Source organism: Sinohyriopsis cumingii, chromosome 5, assembly GCF_028554795.1.
Source record: "Sinohyriopsis cumingii isolate HCF-2022 chromosome 5, ASM2855479v2, whole genome shotgun sequence".
Taxonomy (NCBI): domain Eukaryota; kingdom Metazoa; phylum Mollusca; class Bivalvia; order Unionida; family Unionidae; genus Sinohyriopsis; species Sinohyriopsis cumingii.
The window spans coordinates 146,005,615-146,028,699 of record NC_142965.1 but is presented as its reverse complement, the minus strand read 5'-3'; the positions used below and the strand labels follow the sequence as shown (position 1 = coordinate 146,028,699).

General features: G+C 35.6%; 1 protein-coding gene across 2 annotated transcripts in view; it reads right to left on the bottom strand.

The window, feature by feature from the left end:
* Positions 1-23,085, bottom strand: part of LOC149800412 (protein phosphatase methylesterase 1-like) — an 84,856-nt gene that overhangs the window by 9,262 nt on the left and 52,509 nt on the right. For both annotated transcript variants that reach the window (XM_089960052.1, XM_089960051.1), the window contains exons 12-14: positions 18,728-18,793; positions 17,387-17,431; positions 10,685-10,749 (exon numbers count right to left, since the gene is read on the bottom strand). In XM_089960052.1, coding sequence (XP_089816178.1) covers positions 10,685-10,749; positions 17,387-17,431; positions 18,728-18,793 — 176 coding nt within the window. The remainder of the gene's footprint in view (positions 1-10,684; positions 10,750-17,386; positions 17,432-18,727; positions 18,794-23,085) is intronic.

Genomic DNA, 23,085 nt, shown 5'->3' with positions numbered 1-23,085 from the left:
CACATGACTCAATTATTATTTTCATTGGGTAGCAACCACATGACTCAATTGTTATTTTCATTGGGTACCACCCACAAGCCTCAATTATTATTTTCATTGGGTAGCAAACATTACTCAATTGTTATTTTCATTGGGTAGCAACCACATGATTGAACTGTAACTTTCATTGGGTAGCAACCACATGACTCAATTATCATTTTCATTGGGTAGCAACCACATGACACAATTGTTATTTTCACTGGGTAGCAACCACATAACTCAATTATTTTCATTGGGTAGCAACCACATGACTCAATTATCATTTTCATTGTGTAGCAACTACATGACACAATTGTTATTTTCACTGGGTAGCAACCACATGACTCAATTGTTATTTTCATTGGGTAGCAACCACATGACTCAATTGTTATTTTCATTGGGTAGCAACCACATGACACAATTGTTATTTTCACTAGGTAGCAACCACATGACTCAATTGTTATTTTCATTGGGTAGCAACCACATGACTCAATTATCATTTTCATTGGGTAGCAACCACATGACACAATTGTTATTTTCACTGGGTAGCAACCACATAACTCAATTATTTTCATTGGGTAGCAACCACATGACTCAATTGTTATTTTCACTGGGTCGCAACCACATGATTGAACTGTTATTTTCAATGGTAGCAACCACATGATAACTGTTATATTCATTGTGTAGCAACTACATGACACAATTGTTATTTTCACTGGGTAGCAACCACATGACTCAATTGTTATTTTCATTGGGTACCACCCACAAGCCTCAATTATTATTTTCATTGGGTAGCAAACATTACTCAATTGTTATTTTCATTGGGTAGCAACCACATGATTGAACTGTAACTTTCATTGGGTAGCAACCACATGACTCAATTATCATTTTCATTGGGTAGCAACCACATGACACAATTGTTATTTTCACTGGGTAGCAACCACATGACTCAATTATTTTCATTGGGTAGCAACCACATGACACAATTGTTATTTTCACTGGGTAGCAACCACATGATTCAATTATTATTTTCATTGGGTAGCAACCACATGACTAAATTGTTATTTTCATTGGGTAGCAACCACATGACTCAATTGTTATTTTCACTGGGTACCAACCACATGATTGAACTGTTATTCTGAATTGTGTTTATTACTATTACATGCACTTTGCAGCAAACAGTACTGCCCCATCATGTGCCAGTGTATGGAAGTGTAATAAATAATCCTGTTTAACATGCAAACAGTAGAGTGCCATCAAATAACAGTGTATGGAAGTGTAATAATGTCCATGTATAACATGCAAACAGTAGAGTGCCATCATATAACAGTGTATGGAAATATAATAATGTCCATGTATAACATGCAAACAGTAGAGCGCCATCATATAACAGTGTATGGAAGTGTAATAATGTCCATGTATAACATGCAAACAGTAGAGTGCCATCATATAACAGTGTATGGAAGTGGAATAATGTCCATGCATAACATGCAAAGAGTAGAGTGCCATCATATAACAGTGTATGGAAGTGTAATAATGTCCATGCATAACATGCAAACAGTAGAGCGCCATCATATAACAATGTATGGAAGTGTAATAATGTCCATGCATAACATGCATCCTTCTGCAAATGGTAAAACTCCATCATGTGCCAGTGTATTACAGTATGATAAATTATGTGTAACATACACCCAACTACAAATGGTAAACTCCATCATGTGCCAGTGTAGTACAGTATAATAAATTACCATGTGTAACATACACCCAACTACAAATGGTAAACTCCATCATGTGCCAGTGTATTACAGTATAATTAATTACCATGTGTAACATACACCCAACTACAAATGGTAAACTCCATCATGTGCCAGTGTATTACAGTATGATAAATTACGTGTAACATACACCCAACTACAAATGGTAAGCTCCATCATGTGCCAGTGTATTACAGTATAATAAATTATGTGTAACATACACCCAACTGCAAATGGTAAACTCCATCATGTGCCAGTGTATTACAGTATAATAAATTACCATGTGTAACATACACCCAACTACAAATGGTAAACTCTATCATGTGCCAGTGTAGAACAGTTTAATAAATTACCATGTGTAACATACACCCAACTACAAATGGTAAACTCCATCATGTGCCAGTGTATTACAGTATAATTAATTACCATGTGTAACATACACCCAACTACAAATGGTAAACTCCATCATGTGCCAGTGTATTACAGTATGATAAATTACGTGTAACATACACCCAACTACAAATGGTAAGCTCCATCATGTGCCAGTGTATTACAGTATAATAAATTATGTGTAACATACACCCAACTGCAAATGGTAAACTCCATCATGTGCCAGTGTATTACAGTATAATAAATTACCATGTGTAACATACACCCAACTACAAATGGTAAACTCTATCATGTGCCAGTGTAGAACAGTTTAATAAATTACCATGTGTAACATACACCCAACTACAAATGGTAAACTCCATCATGTGCCAGTGTATTACAGTATGATAAATTACGTGTAACATACACCCAACTACAAATGGTAAGCTCCATCATGTGCCAGTGTATTACAGTATAATAAATTATGTGTAACATACACCCAACTGCAAATGGTAAACTCCATCATGTGCCAGTGTATTACAGTATAATAAATTACCATGTGTAACATACACCCAACTACAAATGGTAAACTCCATCATGTGCCAGTGTATTACAGTATAATAAATTACCATGTGTAACATACACCCAACTACAAATGGTAAACTCCATCATGTGCCAGTGTATTACAGTATGATAAATTACGTGTAACATACACCCAACTACAAATGGTAAGCTCCATCATGTGCCAGTGTATTACAGTATAATAAATTACGTGTAACATACACCCAACTACAAAATGGTAAACTCCATCATGTGCCAGTGTAGAACAGTATAATAAATTACCATGTGTAACATACACCCAACTACAAATGGTAAGCTCCATCATGTGCCAGTGTATTACAGTATGATAAATTACGTGTAACATACACCCAACTACATATGGTAAACTCCATCATGTGCCAGTGTATTACAGTATAATAAATTACGTGTAACATACACCCAACTACAAATGGTAAGCTCCATCATGTGCCAGTGTATTACAGTATAATAAATTACGTGTAACATACACCCAACTACAAAATGGTAAACTCCATCATGTGCCAGTGTAGAACAGTATAATAAATTACCATGTGTAACATACACCCAACTACAAATGGTAAACTCCATCATATGCCAGTGTATTACAGTATAATAAATTATGTGTAACATACACCCAACTACAAATGGTAAACTCCATCATGTGCCAGTGTATTACAGTATAATAAATTACGTGTAACATACACCCAACTACAAATGGTAAACTCCATCATGTGCCAGTGTATTACAGTATAATAAATTACGTGTAACATACACCCAACTACAAATGGTAAGCTCCATCATGTGCCAGTGTAGTACAGTTTCATAAATTACCATGTGTAACATACACTCAACAGTACAGCTTATAATACTCTCATGTATTAGGCTCTACAATGTTCATTTGATATTCACAGACAGAATTACAATGTCCCAGCAGGTCTGGATCTATGAAGTTTGCATTGTACAGGTGTTTATATGAGCCAAAGTTGTAAATACATTAACTGTACATACACTGTACTATCAGTTTAAACTGTACATACACTGTACTATCAGCTTTAAATTGTACACAGTACAATCAGCTTTAAATTGCACATATGATGTACAAGCAGCTTTAAATTGTACATTGTACTATCAGTTTAAACTGTACATACACTGTACTATCAGCTTTAAATTGTACACATAGCACAATCAGCTTTAAATTGCACATATGATGTACTATCAGCTTTAAATTGTACATACACTGTACTATTAGTTTAATGTTGTTGTTGTGGGGTTTAACACCATTTTTCAGCACAAGATAGGCTATACATGGTGGCCAGTATTAATGGTGGAGGAAGAACCTGGGAAAACCCCAGAAAGAACCACCGACCCACGAAAAGCTACTGGCAAGCTTTCTCACATACCCACATTAGCCGAATCTGAGACTCGAACCCACGCAGAGGTGAGATGGCAGTGATCCGTAACGGAGAGCGCTTTAGACCACTCGGCCACTCGGGGCCCCTACTATTAGTTTAAACTGTTTAGTTTAAAACTACATACACTGTACTATCAGCTTTAAACTGTACATACACTGTACTATCAGTTTAAACTGTACATACACTGTACCATCAGTTTAAACTGTACATACAATGTACTATCAGTTTAAACTGTACATACACTGTACTATTAGTTTAAACTGTACATACACTGTACTATTACTTTAAATTCAGACTACACAAGGTTGCTGATGATTCTTTGAGACACAGACCAGCCATGGTATAGACAGGTAAATCAATTTATTACATACCCATTTTTCAAGGGCTGATCTGATTCACTAGACTGTGGTTCAATATCGCACTCCAAGACTGGAACAAACCATTTAGGGCTTTTCCATGATGTCTGTGCATCGATATGCTTTGATACAATCAAACTTGTTTAAATTTCATAAGTTTCCATTTCCATTCACACTGTTTGCTGGAAAATATTTGGAAAATGCACAGGAGGGTGAATGTAATAAATACAAAAAATGCATCTGTTTTGTTCTGAGTCGTTTCATAAGATATATCAATGTTTCAGCCTGATGGCCTTGAACTATCCTTATGATATCAAATCTGTTAATTCAATTGACTTATAACATAATGCAATAATGTAGTTTTGTCCATATGTCAAAATGGTTATTGGAAAGTTACAAGTTGGCATTTGAAACAGAAACCAGCATACATGTATGTGATTATAACAATTCTAACACATAAGAAACTCTAAGGTTACTGTGAGGTGTTGAAAGTTGTGATAATACAGGCTTAATAAAGCTATCCCAATCAAAAACCTGTTTCTGTAGTACTCTTAATTGTTTTATTGGTTAATGCTGATTAATAGTCCATTACAGTCAAAATGCAGTTGTTTTATTGATTAAAATTGGGAAGTAGTTTACTGCGGCCAAAAGACAATTGTTTCATGGATCAATACTGGTACGTAGTTTATTACAGCCAAAAGACAATTCTTTTTATTGATTATTACTGGTAAATAGTCCATTACAGCCAAATGGCAATTGTTTTATTGATTAATACTGGTAAATAGTCCATTACAGCCAAATGGCAATTGTTTTATTGATTAATACTGGTAAATAGTCCATTACAGCCAAATGGCAATTGTTTTATTGATTAATACTGGTAAATAGTCCATTACAGCCAAATGGCAATTGTTTTATTGATTAATACTGGTAAATAGTCCATTACAGCCAAATGGCAATTGTTTTATTGATTAATACTGGTAAATAGTCCATTACAGCCAAATGGCAATTGTTTTATTGATTAATACTGGTAAATAATCCATTACAGCCAAATGGCAATTGTTTTATTGATTAATACTGGTAAATAATCCATTACAGCCAAATGGCAATTGTTTTATTGATTAATACTAGTACGTAGTTTATTACAGCCAAAATACAATTTTTTTTATTGATTAATACTGGTAAATAGTCCATTACAGCCAAATGGCAACTGTTTTGTTGATACTGGTAAATAATCCTTTACAGCCTAAAGACAATTGTTTTATTGACTGAAACTGGTAAGTAGTGTATTACAGCCAAAAGACAATTGTTTTATTGATTAATACTGGTAAATAGTCCATTACAGCCAAAAGACTGATATCATTGTACTTAACTTTCAATTAAATTTCCAGTAAAACTAAAAAGAAACATACTAAGCTAAAGAGTTCCAAAACTAAACATCCATGAGTGCATAGGAGGTGAAAGGCATCAACAAAAATAATGGCACTTGCATGAAGAAACTAAAATGTATATCAATTATTCAAGGGTAACCACCAAATCTGATTTTAAAGACTCACGCAAAAAACAAAAATATCTCAACAATAGGGACCACTTCACTGGCAACCTCACTGGCAATACAAAAATAAATGACATCATTAACAGGCAACTTTGGTGGCAATATCAAAACAACAGACATCACTATACTGGCAATTTTGGTGGCAATATCACAACAATAGACATCACTTTACTGGCAATCTTGGTAGCAATATCACAACAATAGACATCATTTAACTGGTAACTTTGGTGGCAATATCACAACAATAGACATCACTATACTGGCCATTTTGGTGGCAATATCACAACAATAGACATCACTTTACTGGCAATCTTGGTAGTAATATCACAACAATAGACATCATTTAACTGGCAATCTTGGTAGCAATATCACAACAATAGACATCATTTAACTGGTAACTTTGGTGGCAATATCACAACAATAGCCATCACTATACTGGCAATTTTGGTGGCAATATCACAACAATAGACGTCACTATACTGGCAATCTTGGGTGCAATATATATATCAGTATGAACATTAAAATTATACTGTTCTAAGGCAGTCAAATAACAGAAGCAAATACAGACTGACACAACTGTAAAATAGCAAAGTAAATTGTAGCCATTAGTGCTTGTCGTTTTCTACTTAGTTAATACTAAAATGCTGATTAATGTAATACAGGCAGTATCTGATAGTACCTTTTAGTAAATGTAATAGAGTGATATTACCATTTTAATGAATGCAATAAAGACAGTATCTTATATAAATTGTTAGCAAATGTAATCAACAGTATCAGATTATACTTTTTTCATTAATGTAATCAAAATTATCAGGTGGTAACTTTTAAGTAAATAAAATAAACTGTCTCTGAGAGTACCTTTTAAATAAATGTAACAGACAGTATCTGATATTACCATTTTCTTTTCATAAATGTAATAAACAGTATCTGTGTGTGTATGTGATTTGGATTTTTAATGTAGCTTTAAATTTTTTTTAGTCATATCACTATGATGTCTGCAGTGTGGCAGTTTATAGTGATGTCCAGCAATCGGACATTATGCCACAGACATGTAGCATGATGTCCAACCCAGTCACATTATCCCGACACCTGGCCGACCAGTCCTAACACTAACCTCTTAATGTTGAGTACCAAGCGAGGCAGCTGTTAGTAACATTTTTGTAAGATAGACAGCAACTAATATTACCATTTTCATAAATGTGATATACAGTATCCGATACTACTATTTTCATGAGTGTACTGATAGTATATTTTTGATTAATGCAATATTTCAGTATCTTATAGTACTTTTTAGTAATTGTAATAATATATTATAGTACTGCCAAAACTTAACACTGATTCAATGAAATGTGAGGAAAATTATCTCTTTGCAAGTGAAATCAAAAATAAAAATAAAATTCTTCATAACGATGACAATAATATCAATTCAAATTAAAAAAATATTCCTTCTGTCAAGCCTAACATTTTAATCATCCAGAAAGTAAAAAACTTCAACAATGTGTACATCAACACTGACCAGAATTTTTAGGGTCTGAATGGTCATACTGACAGACATACAGTGTGTAAATGGTCATACTGACAGACATACACATTGTGTGAATGGTCATACTGAGAGACATACACATTGTGTGAATGGTCATAATGACAGACATACACATTCTGTGAATGGTCATACTGACAGACATACACATTCTGTGAATGGTCATACTGACAGACATACACATTGTATGAATGGTCATACTGACAGACATACACATTGTGTGAATGGTCATAATGACAGACATACACATTCTGTGAATGGTCATACTGACAAACATACACATTGTGTGAATGGTCATAATGACAGACATACACATTGTGTGAATGGTCATAATGACAGACATACACATTGTGTGAATGGTCATAATGACAGACATACACATTGTGTGAATAGTCATACTGACAGACATACACATTCTGTGAATGGTCATAATGACAGACATAAACATTGTGTGAATGGTCATGCTGACAGACATACACATTCTGTGAATGGTCATACTGACAGACATACACATTGACAGGCATATGAACATGGACACCAAAGTGTTTCTATGTTTATACCAAACGTGATACCTATATTTTGCTATCTGAAAGTACATGAATGGCCAAAACATATCTTGAGTGTATATAACCTTACCCTATCTCAAGCTATGTCCTGTGTGCATATAACCTTACCCTATCTAAAACCATGTCCTGTGTGCATATAACCTTACCCTATCTAAAACCATGTCCTGTGTGCATATAACCTTACCCTGTCTAAAACCATGTCTTGTTTGCATATAACCTTACCCTATCTCAAACCATGTCCTGTGTGCATATAACCTTACCCTATCTCAAACCATGTCCTGTGTGCATATAACCTTACCCTATCTCAAACCATGTCCTGTGTGCATATAACCTTACCCTATCTAAAACCATGTCTTGTGTGCATATAACCTTACCCTGTCTCAAACCATGTCCTGTGTGCATATAACCTTACCCTATCTAAAACCATTTCCTGTGTGCACATAACCTTACCCTATCTAAAACCATGTCCTGTGTGCATATAACCTTACCCTATCTAAAACCATTTCCTGTGTGCATATAACCTTACCCTATCTCAAACCATGTCCTGTGTGCATATAACCTTACCCTATCTCAAACCATGTCCTGTGTGCATATAACCTTACCCTATCTAAAACCATGTCCTGTGTGCATATAACCTTACCCTATCTCAAATCATGTCCTGTGTGCATATAACCTTACCCTATCTAAAACCATGTCCTGTGTGCATGTAACCTTACCCTATCTAAAACCATGTCCTGTGTGCATATAACCTTACCCTATCTAAAACCATGTCCTGTGTGCATATAACCTTACCCTGTCTCAAACCATGTCCTGTGTGCATATAACCTTACCCTATCTAAAACCATTTCCTGTGTGCATATAACCTTACCCTATCTAAAACCATGTCCTGTGTGCATATAACCTTACCCTATCTAAAACCATGTCCTGTGTGCATATAACCTTACCCTATCTCAAACCATGTCCTGTGTGCATATAACCTTACCCTATCTCAAACCATGTCCTGTGTGCATATAACCTTACCCTATCTAAAACCATGTCCTGTGTGCATATAACCTAACACTATCTAGAACCATGTCCTGTGTGCATATAACCTTACCCTGTCTCAAACCATGTCCTGTGTGCATATAACCTTACCCTATCTAAAACCATGTCTTGTGTGCATATAACCTTACCCTATCTCAAAGCATGTCCCGTGTGCATATAACCTTACCCTATCTAAAACCATTTCCTGTGTGCCTATAACCTTACCCTGTCTCAAACCATGTCCTGTGTGCATATAACCTTACCCTATCTCAAACCATGTCCTGTGTGCATATAACCTTACCCTATCTAAAACCATGTCCTGTGTGCATATAACCTAACACTATCTAGAACCATGTCCTGTGTGCATATAACCTTACCCTGTCTCAAACCATGTCCTGTGTGCATATAACCTTACCCTATCTAAAACCATGTCTTGTGTGCATATAACCTTACCCTATCTCAAAGCATGTCCCGTGTGCATATAACCTTACCCTATCTAAAACCATTTCCTGTGTGCCTATAACCTTACCCTGTCTCAAACCATGTCCTGTGTGCATATAACCTTACCCTATCTCAAACCATGTCCTGTGTGCATATAACCTTACCCTATCTAAAACCATGTCCTGTGTGCATATAACCTTACCCTATCTAAAACCATATCCTGTGTGCATATAACCTTACCCTATCTAAAACCATGTCTTGTGTGCATATAACCTTACCCTATCTCAAAGCATGTCCCGTGTGCATATAACCTTACCCTATCTAAAACCATTTCCTGTGTGCCTATAACCTTACCCTGTCTCAAACCATGTCCTGTGTGCATATAACCTTACCCTATCTCAAACCATGTCCTGTGTGCATATAACCTTACCCTATCTCAAACCATGTCCTGTGTGCATATAACCTTACCCTATCTAAAACCATGTCCTGTGTGCATATAACCTTACCCTATATAAAATCATGTCCTGTGTGCATATAACCTTACCCTGTCTAAAACCATGTCCTGTGTGCATATAACCTTACCCTGTCTAAAACCATGTCTTGTATGCATATAACCTTACCCTATCTAAAACCATTTCCTGTGTGCATATAACCTTACCCTGTCTAAAACCATGTCCTGTGTGCATATAACCTTACCCTATCTAAAACCATTTCCTGTGTGCATATAACCTTACCCTGTCTCAAACCATGTCCTGTGTGCATATAACCTTGCCCTGTCTAAAACCATGTCCTGTGTGCATATAACCTTACCCTGTCTAAAACCATGTCCTGTATGCATATAACCTTACCCTATCTAAAACCATTTCCTGTGTGCATATAACCTTACCCTGTCTCAAACCATGTCCTGTGTGCATGTAACCTTACCCTGTCTCAAACCATGTCCTGTGTGCATATAACCTTACCCTATCTAAACCATGTCCTGTGCGCATATAACCTTACCCTATCTCAAACCATGTCCTGTGTGCATATAACCTTACCCTATCTAAACCATGTCCTGTGTGCATATAACCTTACCCTATCTGGGACATCTTCATGCACAGCATGACCACACTGAGGCAGTACCTGCATTTGAAACTTCCCTGAAATAACAAAAAGTCAAATGTTGATTATCAAGATTGTCCCAAATTAATCAATTATCAACAAGAATAAAAAACAAAAACTGCCCAGAAAAATAGTTCTTGAAGTCAGAAAATTAACATTACAAACCAATCAGTGAGTGGGTAGACTTGTGGATATTGTTCAATAATAATCCATCAATAATTTTACATGCAAATATATCACTCTAAGCAACTATTCAAGCTATATGTCATTTAGGAATCCACTGTATTGAAATAAAGTGACCACACTTTATTCAGGCCATATGCAATTTAGGAATATACTATTGGAAACAAATTATCACACCTTATTAAACCAGGGTTTAAATTATATTGGAAACAAGTAACCACACTTTATTTCAGTCAGAAATTTATGCCATTTAAATAAATGTAAAGTAAAGAGTCAGAAATGTGTAGATCACAAATCTTTTATTGACTGAAATCACTACCAACATCAACAATATGTAATGGTTCACAGTTTCAAATGAATCATGCTACATATGATGAATATAAATATATTTTAGAACCAGTCCAGAGATACCAATCATCACTGCATTAGCAAACGATTCATATTTACAATAACTGCTTCAAAATGTATGTATGTGTAAGGGATTTAACTGAACATTATCATGGCAAAAAGGTGCTGATTTCAAGTTTTAAAAAATTAAAGATAAAAGCTGCAGAAGATAAACCATCCCAAAAAAAACATAATCATGTTGTCTTACAAGATTTTAAAATAATAGTATAACTGTCAGAAACTTTTAAAAGGTATACAAAATAAGGACAGTTGTAAGACAATGTAAAGTACTTAAGTCTCACTGCTGAAAATAAGGACAGTTGTAAGACAGTGTAAAGTACTTAAGTCTCACTGCTGAAAATAAGGACAGTTGTAAGACAGTGTAAAGTACTTAAGTCTCACTGCTGAAAATAAGGACAGTTGTAAGACAATGTAAAGTACTTAAGTCTCACTGCTGAAAAGCTCCTTAACTAAGTTCATATAAAAAAAACTTCAATCTCACTGCTACATCACTGAAAAGATTCTTTACTGAATTCACATAAAAACTTCTCACTCTTACAACAACAAAATCTTCTTTACTGAGTTTATAAAAAACTTATGTCTGACTGCTACACCATTCTTCACTGAATACATATAAAACCTTTAGTCTCACAGCTACATCATTGGTAACCTTATTCACTGATATCACATAAAAACTTATCTCACCACTATATCACAAAAAGGCTTCTTCCCTGTGTTCACAGAAAAACTCCAGCCTCACAAGGTAGTAGTGATAAGAATGTATTCTACTGTCAGTCGACACTGGCAAGGTACAGTACATACTTTGGTTTAAAATGCATTAAGACCTGAATGTCAGCAGAACAACAATATCATCTCATTGCTGCAATTTGTTCTAAAGGAAGAATATCACTCAACAATGATATAATTCTTGTTTCAAACCTTGTTGTACATAGCTTTTATTTCACATATCTTCCATTGTAAACCATACATGCCAATTCATCCAATGTTTTAAGTCAGGATATGAAATTTCCATTTAGAAATTGGTGACTGCTGCAGGTTGTTGTTGTTATTGTGGGGTTTAACACCATTTTTCAGAACACAATAGGCTATGCATGGTGGCCAGTATTAATGGTAGAGGAAGAACCCGGGAAAACCCCCATGAAGAACCACCGACCCACGAGAAGCTACTGGCAAGCTTTCTCACATACCCACATTGGCCAAGTCCTAGACTCGAACCCACGCAGACAGAAGTGAGAGTGATCCATAACGGAGAGCGCTTTAGACCACTCAGCCACTCGGGGCAATGACTGCCCCAGGTCAGCTTTGGTTAATTTAACTGATCTTTCATTGATCATTTTCTCTATTGACTAGGCAACCACAATCCAGTTATTTTTTCCAGATGTTATAAATAGAGTTTCTGTAATCATTATTAATTTCCCATGCAAAGAGCCTATGCATCTTAAGATTTTGAAATTTTCAGCAATATCTCACTGCCTTCATCAGTAACTAATATTACTCACATGTCCCACTGTCAATGATTTTCCATACCATTATCCATGAATTTCCACACCATTATCCATGAATTTCCACACCATTATCCATGAATTTCCATACCATTATCCATGAATTTCCACACCATTATCCATGAATTTCCACACCATTATCCATAATGATTTAATTCACATGTAAGAGTTCAATCCAGAGAAAAAATCTTTCTTTGTTTCCTTTCTTTAATGGCATGACAAATGACAAGCTTTAATGGTGTGACAAGCTTTAATTCTATGATAAGCTTTAATAGTATGACAAGCTTTAATGGTGTGACAAGCTTTAATTCTATGACAAGCTTTAATGGTGTGACAAGCTTTAATGGTATGACAAGCTTTAATGGTGTGACAAGCTTTAATGGTATGACAAGCTTTAATGGTATGACAAGCTTTAATGGTGTGACAAGCTTTAATTCAATGATAAGCTTTAATGGTATGACAAGCTTTAATGGTATGATTTAATGGTATGACAAGCTTTAATGGATTGACAAGCTTTAATGGATTGACAAGCTTTAATGGATTGACAAGCTTTAATTCTATTATAAGCTTTAATGGTACGATAAGTTTTAATGGTGTGGCAAGCTTTTGTTGTATCATAAGCTTTGGTTCTGTATATTTATCTGACTTCTAGCTTCTGGACAGCCACTGAAATTTCCACGGAAATTTTCAGATTCTTGGTGGCATCTTTACAGACATCATAATATTTTAAAGTCAGGAATGTCAGCTTGATGAAGTGGACGGACTTTCAATGACCAATAATAATAGGCTGGATGATAAGATTTCAATGACCAATACTACTAGGGTGGATGATAGGATTTCAGTAATAATGATAATAATAATAATAATAATAATAATGCTTTATTTATAGAGAGTGACTCGTTAGTTTAATCTTGTTTGGATAACTTCAGTATCAGAACTAGATGTATACAAGGTTGCATCATCTGCAAACAAATCTGTATTTGTGGATTCACTATTTAATGGTAGATAATTGATACAGATAAGGAAGAGGAGAGGGCCCAAAACTGAGCCTTGAGGGACCCCTGAATGAATAGTGCGAGTTTGAGAGCTAATATTGCCAATGCTTACTTGTTCAGACCTTTGGTTTAGGTATGATCTAAACCAGTTTAAAGAAGGATTGTCAAACCTGTAACAGTTCAACTTTTGCAGCGGAATTTTATGATCAACAAGATCAAAGGCTTTCTTGAAGTCAAGGAAAACAATCCCAGTCATATGTCCATTATCCATTTCCTTCAGCCAAAGATCAGTTAATTTTATAAGTTCTGTTTGGCACAAGTGGTACTTTCTTACTTTCTAAATCCTGATTGAGCTTTATGAAATAGAGAGTTTCAAAAAATTTATAGACCTGAATGGCTACATGCTTTTCAAACAGTTTTGACAATACAGGTAGAATTGATATTGGTCTGTAATTCCCTGGATCCTTCTTATCTCCTTTCTTAAAGAGTAACCTTTGCACATTTCAGTGTTTCTGGAAAATTACCACTCATTATACTTATATTTATGATATGCGTTAGTGACTTTGTTATTACTGGTGCAGCAATTTTGAGGATTCGTGGACCAATATCACCTAATACAGAGGATTTATTAATATTCACCTTAATTAGCATATCAAAAACATCAGCTTCACTAACATTAGCTATTGAAAAATAATTGTCATCAGGGATTTTAGCTCTTATAAATAATAGAAGAGCATCAAGTTCAATTGGGATGTTAGTCTGGTTCTGAATACTCTTACTGGAGATGCTTATGAAGAAATGTTGAACATTTCCACAATGTCTTGTACAGATGTAACTATGTCATCATTTTGCTCAAGTCTAGGGGGAAGACAACTGTTGAATGGGTTCAGCTCTTTAGATGCTTCCACAATGTTTTGGTACTGTTACTTTCATCATTTTAGCCTGTTTATAGTATTTCTCTTTTGCCTTATCTATCAGGTGCTTAGTTTTATTCCTCCACTTTCTATAGCTTCTCATGTCTTTTTTCTTGTGGAAAGTATCTCTTTGGTGCCTAGTCTCATTGATCTCAGGGGTAACCCACTTGGGTGTAATTTGGTGTTTAACCCTTTCTGTTTTAATTGGGGCATGCTTGTCTAAGGCTGCACTGAACATCTGATATTATTTGTCTAAGGCAGTGTTGACATCAGCTATATTGCAGACCGATTGGAAGGGTTTGCAAACTAAATCATTTAAGAACATTTCCTCATCAAACTGTTTGAAGTCCCCGTATTGTATTTCAATGTGTTGGCCATTTTTAGATGATTTCGGAACATGTCTAGTTATACAGACTTGGTAGTGGTCACTCAGTGCATACACTGGCACATTAATTTAACTTATGTTTTCAGGTTTAGTAGCACAGACATGATAAATGAAAGTAGCACTTTTATTTCTAATTGTGGTGTTAACTGAGTGAAGCTGTAAGTTTCAAAGTTACTTATCCATGTTAATGATGAGTTTTCATGTAGTCAATGTTAAAATCACCTAATATGATAGTTTCTAAATCTTCCTTTAGTAATGCTTTTTGAATCTGCACCTCAAATATATCAATCCAATCAGCTGTGGAACTAGGTGGCCTGTAAAATGAACAGAAGAGTAATGGCTTTGATTGGGCAAGGAAGGGTTACTTCAATCCAGATACTCTCTACCCCATTAGTCTCTAGATCAACACATCTGTTATAACTAATGGAACTGTCTACACAGAGAATAATACCCCCACCCCACCCATGGAGTCTCTATCTTTTCTTTCAAAGTTTAAGCCCTGTATTTGGAGAGCCAAATCATCAGTATCATCAGAAAGAAAGGTTTCACATAGACCTAGAATACTGACTGATCTAGTTTGCTGTAATATTAACTTTATCTCATTCAGTTTAGGGAGGATGTGTTGAATATTTAGGTTGATTACTTGCAGACCTCTTTTGAGGTGCCCAAAGACATGACAATTTTGATCAGAGGATTGACCTTCAGACAAGGTAGTATGCCATGTATTGTTTTTAGACTTGACAGATTTCTTTTTCATCGCCTTGTTTATTTACATAAACACATGAAGAAGATAACATGCAAGATCCATCTGTTGTACCATGACCACATGTAGTGGACACATGAGAATGTTCAATATGAGACTGATTTACATACATACAAGAAGACATTGACACATTAGACACTTGAGGAGCCTCAGAAAGAGAAGTAACTTGAACAGTATCACATAGTTGTTTACAAGTTAACAAGTTGCACTTTGTACACAAATCAGATAGTGCCTGAAACCTGTTTATAGAATTAGAATTATTACATTAAAAAGTATACACAAATTCTAATGCATTTTGTTGTTGGATATGTGTTGCATAGGCCTGTACATCATAGCCTTCTACCTACTGGTATGTGTACAACTTCTGCTTATGTCCTAGTTTGTTACAAAGATGGCAACGAATCTGTTTTCCATGCAGACACCGCTGTGTTACATGACCGTGCTCTCCACAATACAAGCAGTTGTCTGACTCATGCGTAACCCCTTTTATAAGTCTTATATACTGGTCTATATTCCTAAGGAGCAAGGCAGTACCTCTGTTGGACAAGTGGATTTGGTCTCGCTGGTATAATTGTTGGTTCACTCGATTTTCTTTGAAGAAAGTCCTGTATTGCGGAACAAAAAGTATTTGGAAATTTTCACACAACATGCTTAGGGTGTCATTTAGTTGAGTCATAAGTACATCCCTTCTTGGCAGTAGACCTGAGATGAGTTTTTTACACTGTGCTTTTGGACCTGATGGCATACAACAAGCTTTCATAATCATCCTCAATGCCCTTCAAAGATTGGCCATTACTGTAATTATTGCCACCAATAATGACCAATAATAATAGGCTGCATGATAGTAATCATATAACATAACATTGAGTAATCATATAACATGTCTGTACCTACTATTAGTCAAATTGGAGTAATCATATAACATATTTGTAACTAAAATTAGTCAATTTGAGTAATCTTATAACATATCTGTACCTAATATGAGTCAAACTGGAGTAATTGTATATCATATATGTACCTAATATTAGTCAAATTTGAGTAATCATATAACATATCGGTACCTAATATTTTAAATTCAATAAGTAAGAGACCTAAAACTGCTTGTATAATGTCATATTCACACTTCTTTAACTTATATCAAAGTTCATTACATATCAAACAATGTCAAATCATACAAATGTACAGTCCACAGAATATACGCATGGAATGGAAAGATAAATTACAGACTTCAAAGATATACAAAGTGGGAGAGAATTCTCTGATCCAGGAAGAGAACAAAGATGGGTTAAACCTGGAAAACAGCACATTCCAAGTAAATCTATGAATGGCAACCACTGACCTTACCAGAACAAAAGCTTACCCTGCATCTGTCCTAATGAATGGCAACCACTGACCTTACCAGAACAAAAGCTTACCCTGCATCTGTCCTAATGAATGGCAACCACTGACCTTACCAGAACAAAAGCTTACCCTGCATCTGTCCTAATGAATGGCAACCACTGACCTTACCAGAACAAAAGCTTACCCTGCATCTGTCCTATTGTGAGTTCTTTATCTAATCTGTCAACGCCTGTTGGAGAGAAAACAAGTAACTCAATTATAAATTTAATAAGTACAAATTGTGTTTTTTTTTTTAAAACGCCAATAAGCAAACTATATCTGAACAAATAATTTCTGGAAAGATTTGATATAAATTATCATACCTCTGAACTTTAAAACACATGTACAGGTCATTTTCATTTCATTCTGTATAGCAATCATTAATATGATTTATTCAATGAATCACTGAAAAACAGATTAGAACATTTAGAATGAAGGTCTGAGACAGATGATGTTAACCTAACGAAGCAAATACTAAGATTACATCTATTAAATCTGCTGTAATTCTGACCTAATATTAGTCAAATCTGAGCAATCTTAAAACATATCTGTACCTAATAATAAGATGTGGTGACCTCATATGAAGATGGAGTGACCTAATATGCAGGTGGGGTGACCTAATATGCAGATGGGGTGACCTCAAGAAGATGGAGTGACCTAATATGCAGATGGGGTGACCTCATATGAAGGAGATCAATGAACAAAAGACATCTTGTGACAAGCAGTATGTGACCTCTACTGGTGGTGTGACTTAGGTTGCAACAAGCACTTTAAAAATAATAAGTGCATACTGTGCAGCAGTGTAACTAGGCCCCATGTGGACCATTATGCAAAGCTTACCAATGGGCCACTACCTGGACCACTATGCAGAGCTTACCAATTGGCCACTACCTGGACCACTATGCAGAGCTTACCAATTGGCCACTACCTGGACCACTATGCAAAGCTTACCAATTGGCCACTACCTGGACCACTATGCAAAGCTTACCAATTGGCCACTGCCTGGACCACTATGCAAAGCTTACCAATGGGCCACTGCCTGGACCACTATGCAAAGCTTACCAATGGGCACCTGCCTAATCTACAGCATAAGAAAAAAAATCTGTAGGCCATAGGCTTTGAATAATCTTGCCGTATGGTATATATGGTAGCTACACCCCAGATACTGTGCTAAGTGTATTTTTTAATGTGTGTAACTTTAAATTAATTTGTGGGAGTTCTCATGCATTACTGTTCTCAAAGTGCACAAACTACACATTTTCCACAATTTCCACACTCACATGCCCTGGCAGCATCTCTGAATTATTAGGATCCTCCCTTACCCAAGTGCAAGCAATCCACAAAGTCTGGTATCTGTAGACATCGGATTACTCGAGTTAGAATCCAAATTTGCTAACAAATCAATAGGCAGATTCATATAATACGCTCCACCTTATTGGGTTGGGGGATATAAACAAAGCCATAAATCTGAAAAAAACCAACTCACCTGCTAGTAATAACATTTTTGGTACATCAATGGATAAAAATCTCTTTGACAACCCTTCAAACCAACCTGAAAGAAAAAAAAAATGTTCACTTACTGATGGAAACTACCAAGGTACTGGTATGTACTGGTAAGCACATGATATGTACAACATCAAAAAAATACTATGATAAACCGTTTCACTGATAATAACACACACCTCTACTAATGTGAGCTCAACAAGAATGGAAATGTGTTAAAGGCTTGCCAATAAAGCACTGTTACATACATAAATCTCACTGCTACAGTAAAATCAGCTTTGTATCTTATCAGCAGCTTAATTAAGCTGTGGTTTTAATACAAATTATACTGACATCCCATTCTGGAGAGTTTTCATGTCCTTTGTATTTTCAACCTTGCTTTAGCCCCAAACTAAACAGCTGGAAGACTTCATGAAAATGATCAATTCTGACCATACTGTAGGTTTTATGTGAGACACTGGTCTGCACAAGGAAAGTATACAAACACCTTCTTGAACAAACAATTATCTGTATCAATGTATGACTGATAATGGACAGTATGCATGTAATGATTGATGATGGACAGTATGCCTGTAATGACTGACAATGGACAGTATGCATGTAATGATTGACAATGGACAGTATGCATGTAATGATTGGTGATGGACAGTATGCATGTAATGATTGATGATGGACAGTATGCATGTAATGACTGACAATGGACAGTATGCATGTAATGATTGATGATGGACAGTATGCATGTAATGACTGACAATGGACAGTATGCATGTAATGATTGGTGATGGACAGTATGCATGTAATGATTGATGATGGACAGTATGCATGTAATGACTGACAATGGACAGTATGCATGTAATGATTGATGATGGACAGTATGCATGTAATGACTGATGATAGATAGTATGCATGTAATGAATGACAATGGACAATATGCATGTAATGATTAACAATGGTTGTTTTTGTTGTTGTTGTAGGGTTTAATGCCATTTTTCAGCACACGATAGGCTATACATGTCAGCCAGTATTAATGGTGGAGGAAGAACCCGGGAAAACCTCGTAAAGAACCACCCACCCACGAGAAGCTACTGGCAAGCTTTCACATATACCCTCATTGGCTGAATCCGAGACTCGAACCCACGCAGACAGAGGTGAGATGACAGTGATCCGTAACGGAGAGCACTTTAGACCACTTGGCCACTCGTGTCTGACTGACAATGGACAGTATGCATGTAATAACATTGGACAGTATGCATGTAATGACAATGGACAGTATGCATGTAATGATTGACAATGGACAGTATGTATGTAATGACAATGGACAGTATGCATGTAATGACAATGGACAGTATGCATGTAATGATTGACAATGGACAGTATGCATGTAATGATAATGGACAGTATGCATGTAATGATTGACAATGGACAGTATGTATGTAACAATTGACAATTGACAGTATGCAAGTAATGATTGACAACAGACAATATGTATGTAATGATTGACAATGGACAGTATGTATATAATGAATGAATCATAAAATTTTTATTAATTATACACAGGCCAGACCATGCATTAGATTTATGAAAAGTACAAATCGAAATGTACTAATGGTAATTTCTAATGCTAGCTATTAGAACTGAAAAAATTGCTTACCAATGTCGACACTTTATCTATCATAACCTCTAATCCTCACTTCAACCTACAAGGATATGATCCTGAGGTTAACTCTTCTACATAACCTCTAATCCTCACTTTCAACCTACAAGGACATGATCCTGAGGTTAACTCTTCTATATAACCTCTAATCCTCACTTTCAACCTATAAGGACATGATCCTGAGGTTAACTCTTCTACATAACCTCTAATCCTCACTTTCAACCTACAAGGACATGATCCTGAGGTTAACTCTTCTACATAACCTCTAATCCTCACTTTCAACCTATAAGGACATGATCCTAAGGTTAACTCTTCTACATAACCTCTAATCCTCACTTTCAACCTACAAGGACATGATCCTGAGGTTAACTCTTCTACATAACCTCTAATCCTCACTTTCAACCTACACGGACATGATCCTGAGGTTAACTCTTCTACATAACCTCTAATCCTCACTTTCAACCTATAAGGACATGATCCTGAGGTTAACTCTTCTACATAACCTCTAATCCTCACTTTCAACCTATAAGGACATGATCCTGAGGTTAACTCTTCTACATAACCTCTAATCCTCACTTTCAACCTATAAGGACATGATCCTGAGGTTAACTCTTCTACATAACCTCTAATCCTCACTTTCAACCTACAAGGACATGATCCTGAGGTTAACTCTTCTACATAACCTCTAATCCTCACTTTCAACCTACACGGACATGATCCTGAGGTTAACTCTTCTACATAACCTCTAATCCTCACTTTCAACCTATAAGGACATGATCCTGAGGTTAACTCTTCTACATAACCTCTTATCCTCACTTTCAACCTATAAGGACATGATCCTGAGGTTAACTCTTCTACACAACCTCTAATCCTCACTTTCAACCTACACGGACATGATCCTGAGGTTAACTCTTCTACATAACCTCTAATCCTCACTTTCAACCTATAAGGACATGATCCTGAGGTTAACTCTTCTACATAACCTCTAATCCTCACTTTCAACCTACAAGGACATGATCCTGAGGTTAACTCTTCTACATAACCTCTAATCCTCACTTTCAACCTATAAGGACATGATCCTGAGGTTAACTCTTCTACATAACCTCTAATCCTCACTTTCAACCTACAAGGACATGATCCTGAGGTTAACTCTTCTACATAACCTCTAATCCTCACTTTCAACCGACAAGGACATGATCCTGAGGTTAACTCTTCTACATGACTTTCTTTTAGTACAAGGGTTTGTTACTAGATTACTGAATATGAATTTATACCAAATCTTTTTGCAAAATTGGAAACCATTGAATCAGCAAAAGACACAAAGAGTCCCTCCACAATTTTTCAAGACTAATGCAGGTTTTAATGATGTACCTACAGTTATCAATACACTTAAGCTACATTTTGTATGACAAGGATGTGTAAATGAATATTTTGTATGACAAGGATGTGTAAATGAATATTTTGTATGACAAGGATGTGTAAATGAATATTTTGTATGACAGGGATGTGTAAATGACAAATATACTGTATGACAAAGATGTGTAAATGAATATTTTGTATGACAAGGATGTGTAAATGAAAAATATTTTGTATGACAAGGATGTGTAAATGACAAATATTTTGTATGACAAGGATGTGTAAATGAATATTTCGAATGACAAGGTGTAAACAAAAAATATTTTGTATGACAAAGATGTGTAAATGAATATTTTGTATGACAAGGATGTGTAAATGAATATTTTGTATGACAAGGATGTGTAATGAATATTTTGTATGACAGGGATGTGTAAATGACAAATATTTTGTATGACAAGGATGTGTAAATGACAAATATTTTGTATGACAAGGATGTGTAAATGAATATTTCGAATGACAAGGTGTAAACAAAAAATATTTTGTATGACAAAGATGTGTAAATGAATATTTTGTATGACAAGGATGTGTAAATGAATATTTTGTATGACAAGGATGTGTAATGAATATTTTGTATGACAGGGATGTGTAAATGACAAATATTTTGTATGACAAGGATGTGTAAATGACAAATATTTTGTATGACAAGGATGTGTAAATGAATATTTCGAATGACAAGGTGTAAACAAAAAATATTTTGTATGACAAAGATGTGTAAATGAATATTTTGTATGACAAGGATGTGTAAATGAATATTTTGTATGACAAGGATGTGTAATGAATATTTTGTATGACAGGGATGTGTAAATGACAAATATTTTGTATGACAAGGATGTGTAAATGAATATTTTGTATGACAAGGCTGTGTAAATGACAAATATTTTGTATGACAAGGATGTGTAAATGAATATTTTGTATGACAAGGGTGTGTAAATGAATATTTTGTTGTTGTTGTTGTTGTTGTGGGGTTTAACGCCATTTTGCAGCACATGATAGGCTATACATGGCGGCCAGTATTAATGGTGGAGGAAGAACCAGAGAAAACCCCGGAAAGAACCACCGACCCACGAGAAGCTACTGGCAAGCTTTCTCACATACCCACATTGGCTGAATCTTAGACTCGAACTGCCGCAGACAGAGGTGAGATGGCAGTGATCCGTAACGAAGAGCGCTTTAGACCACTCGGCCACTTGGGGCCCCGAATATTTTGTATGACAGGGATGTGTAAATGAATATTTTGTATGACAAGGATGTGTAAATGAATATTTTGTATG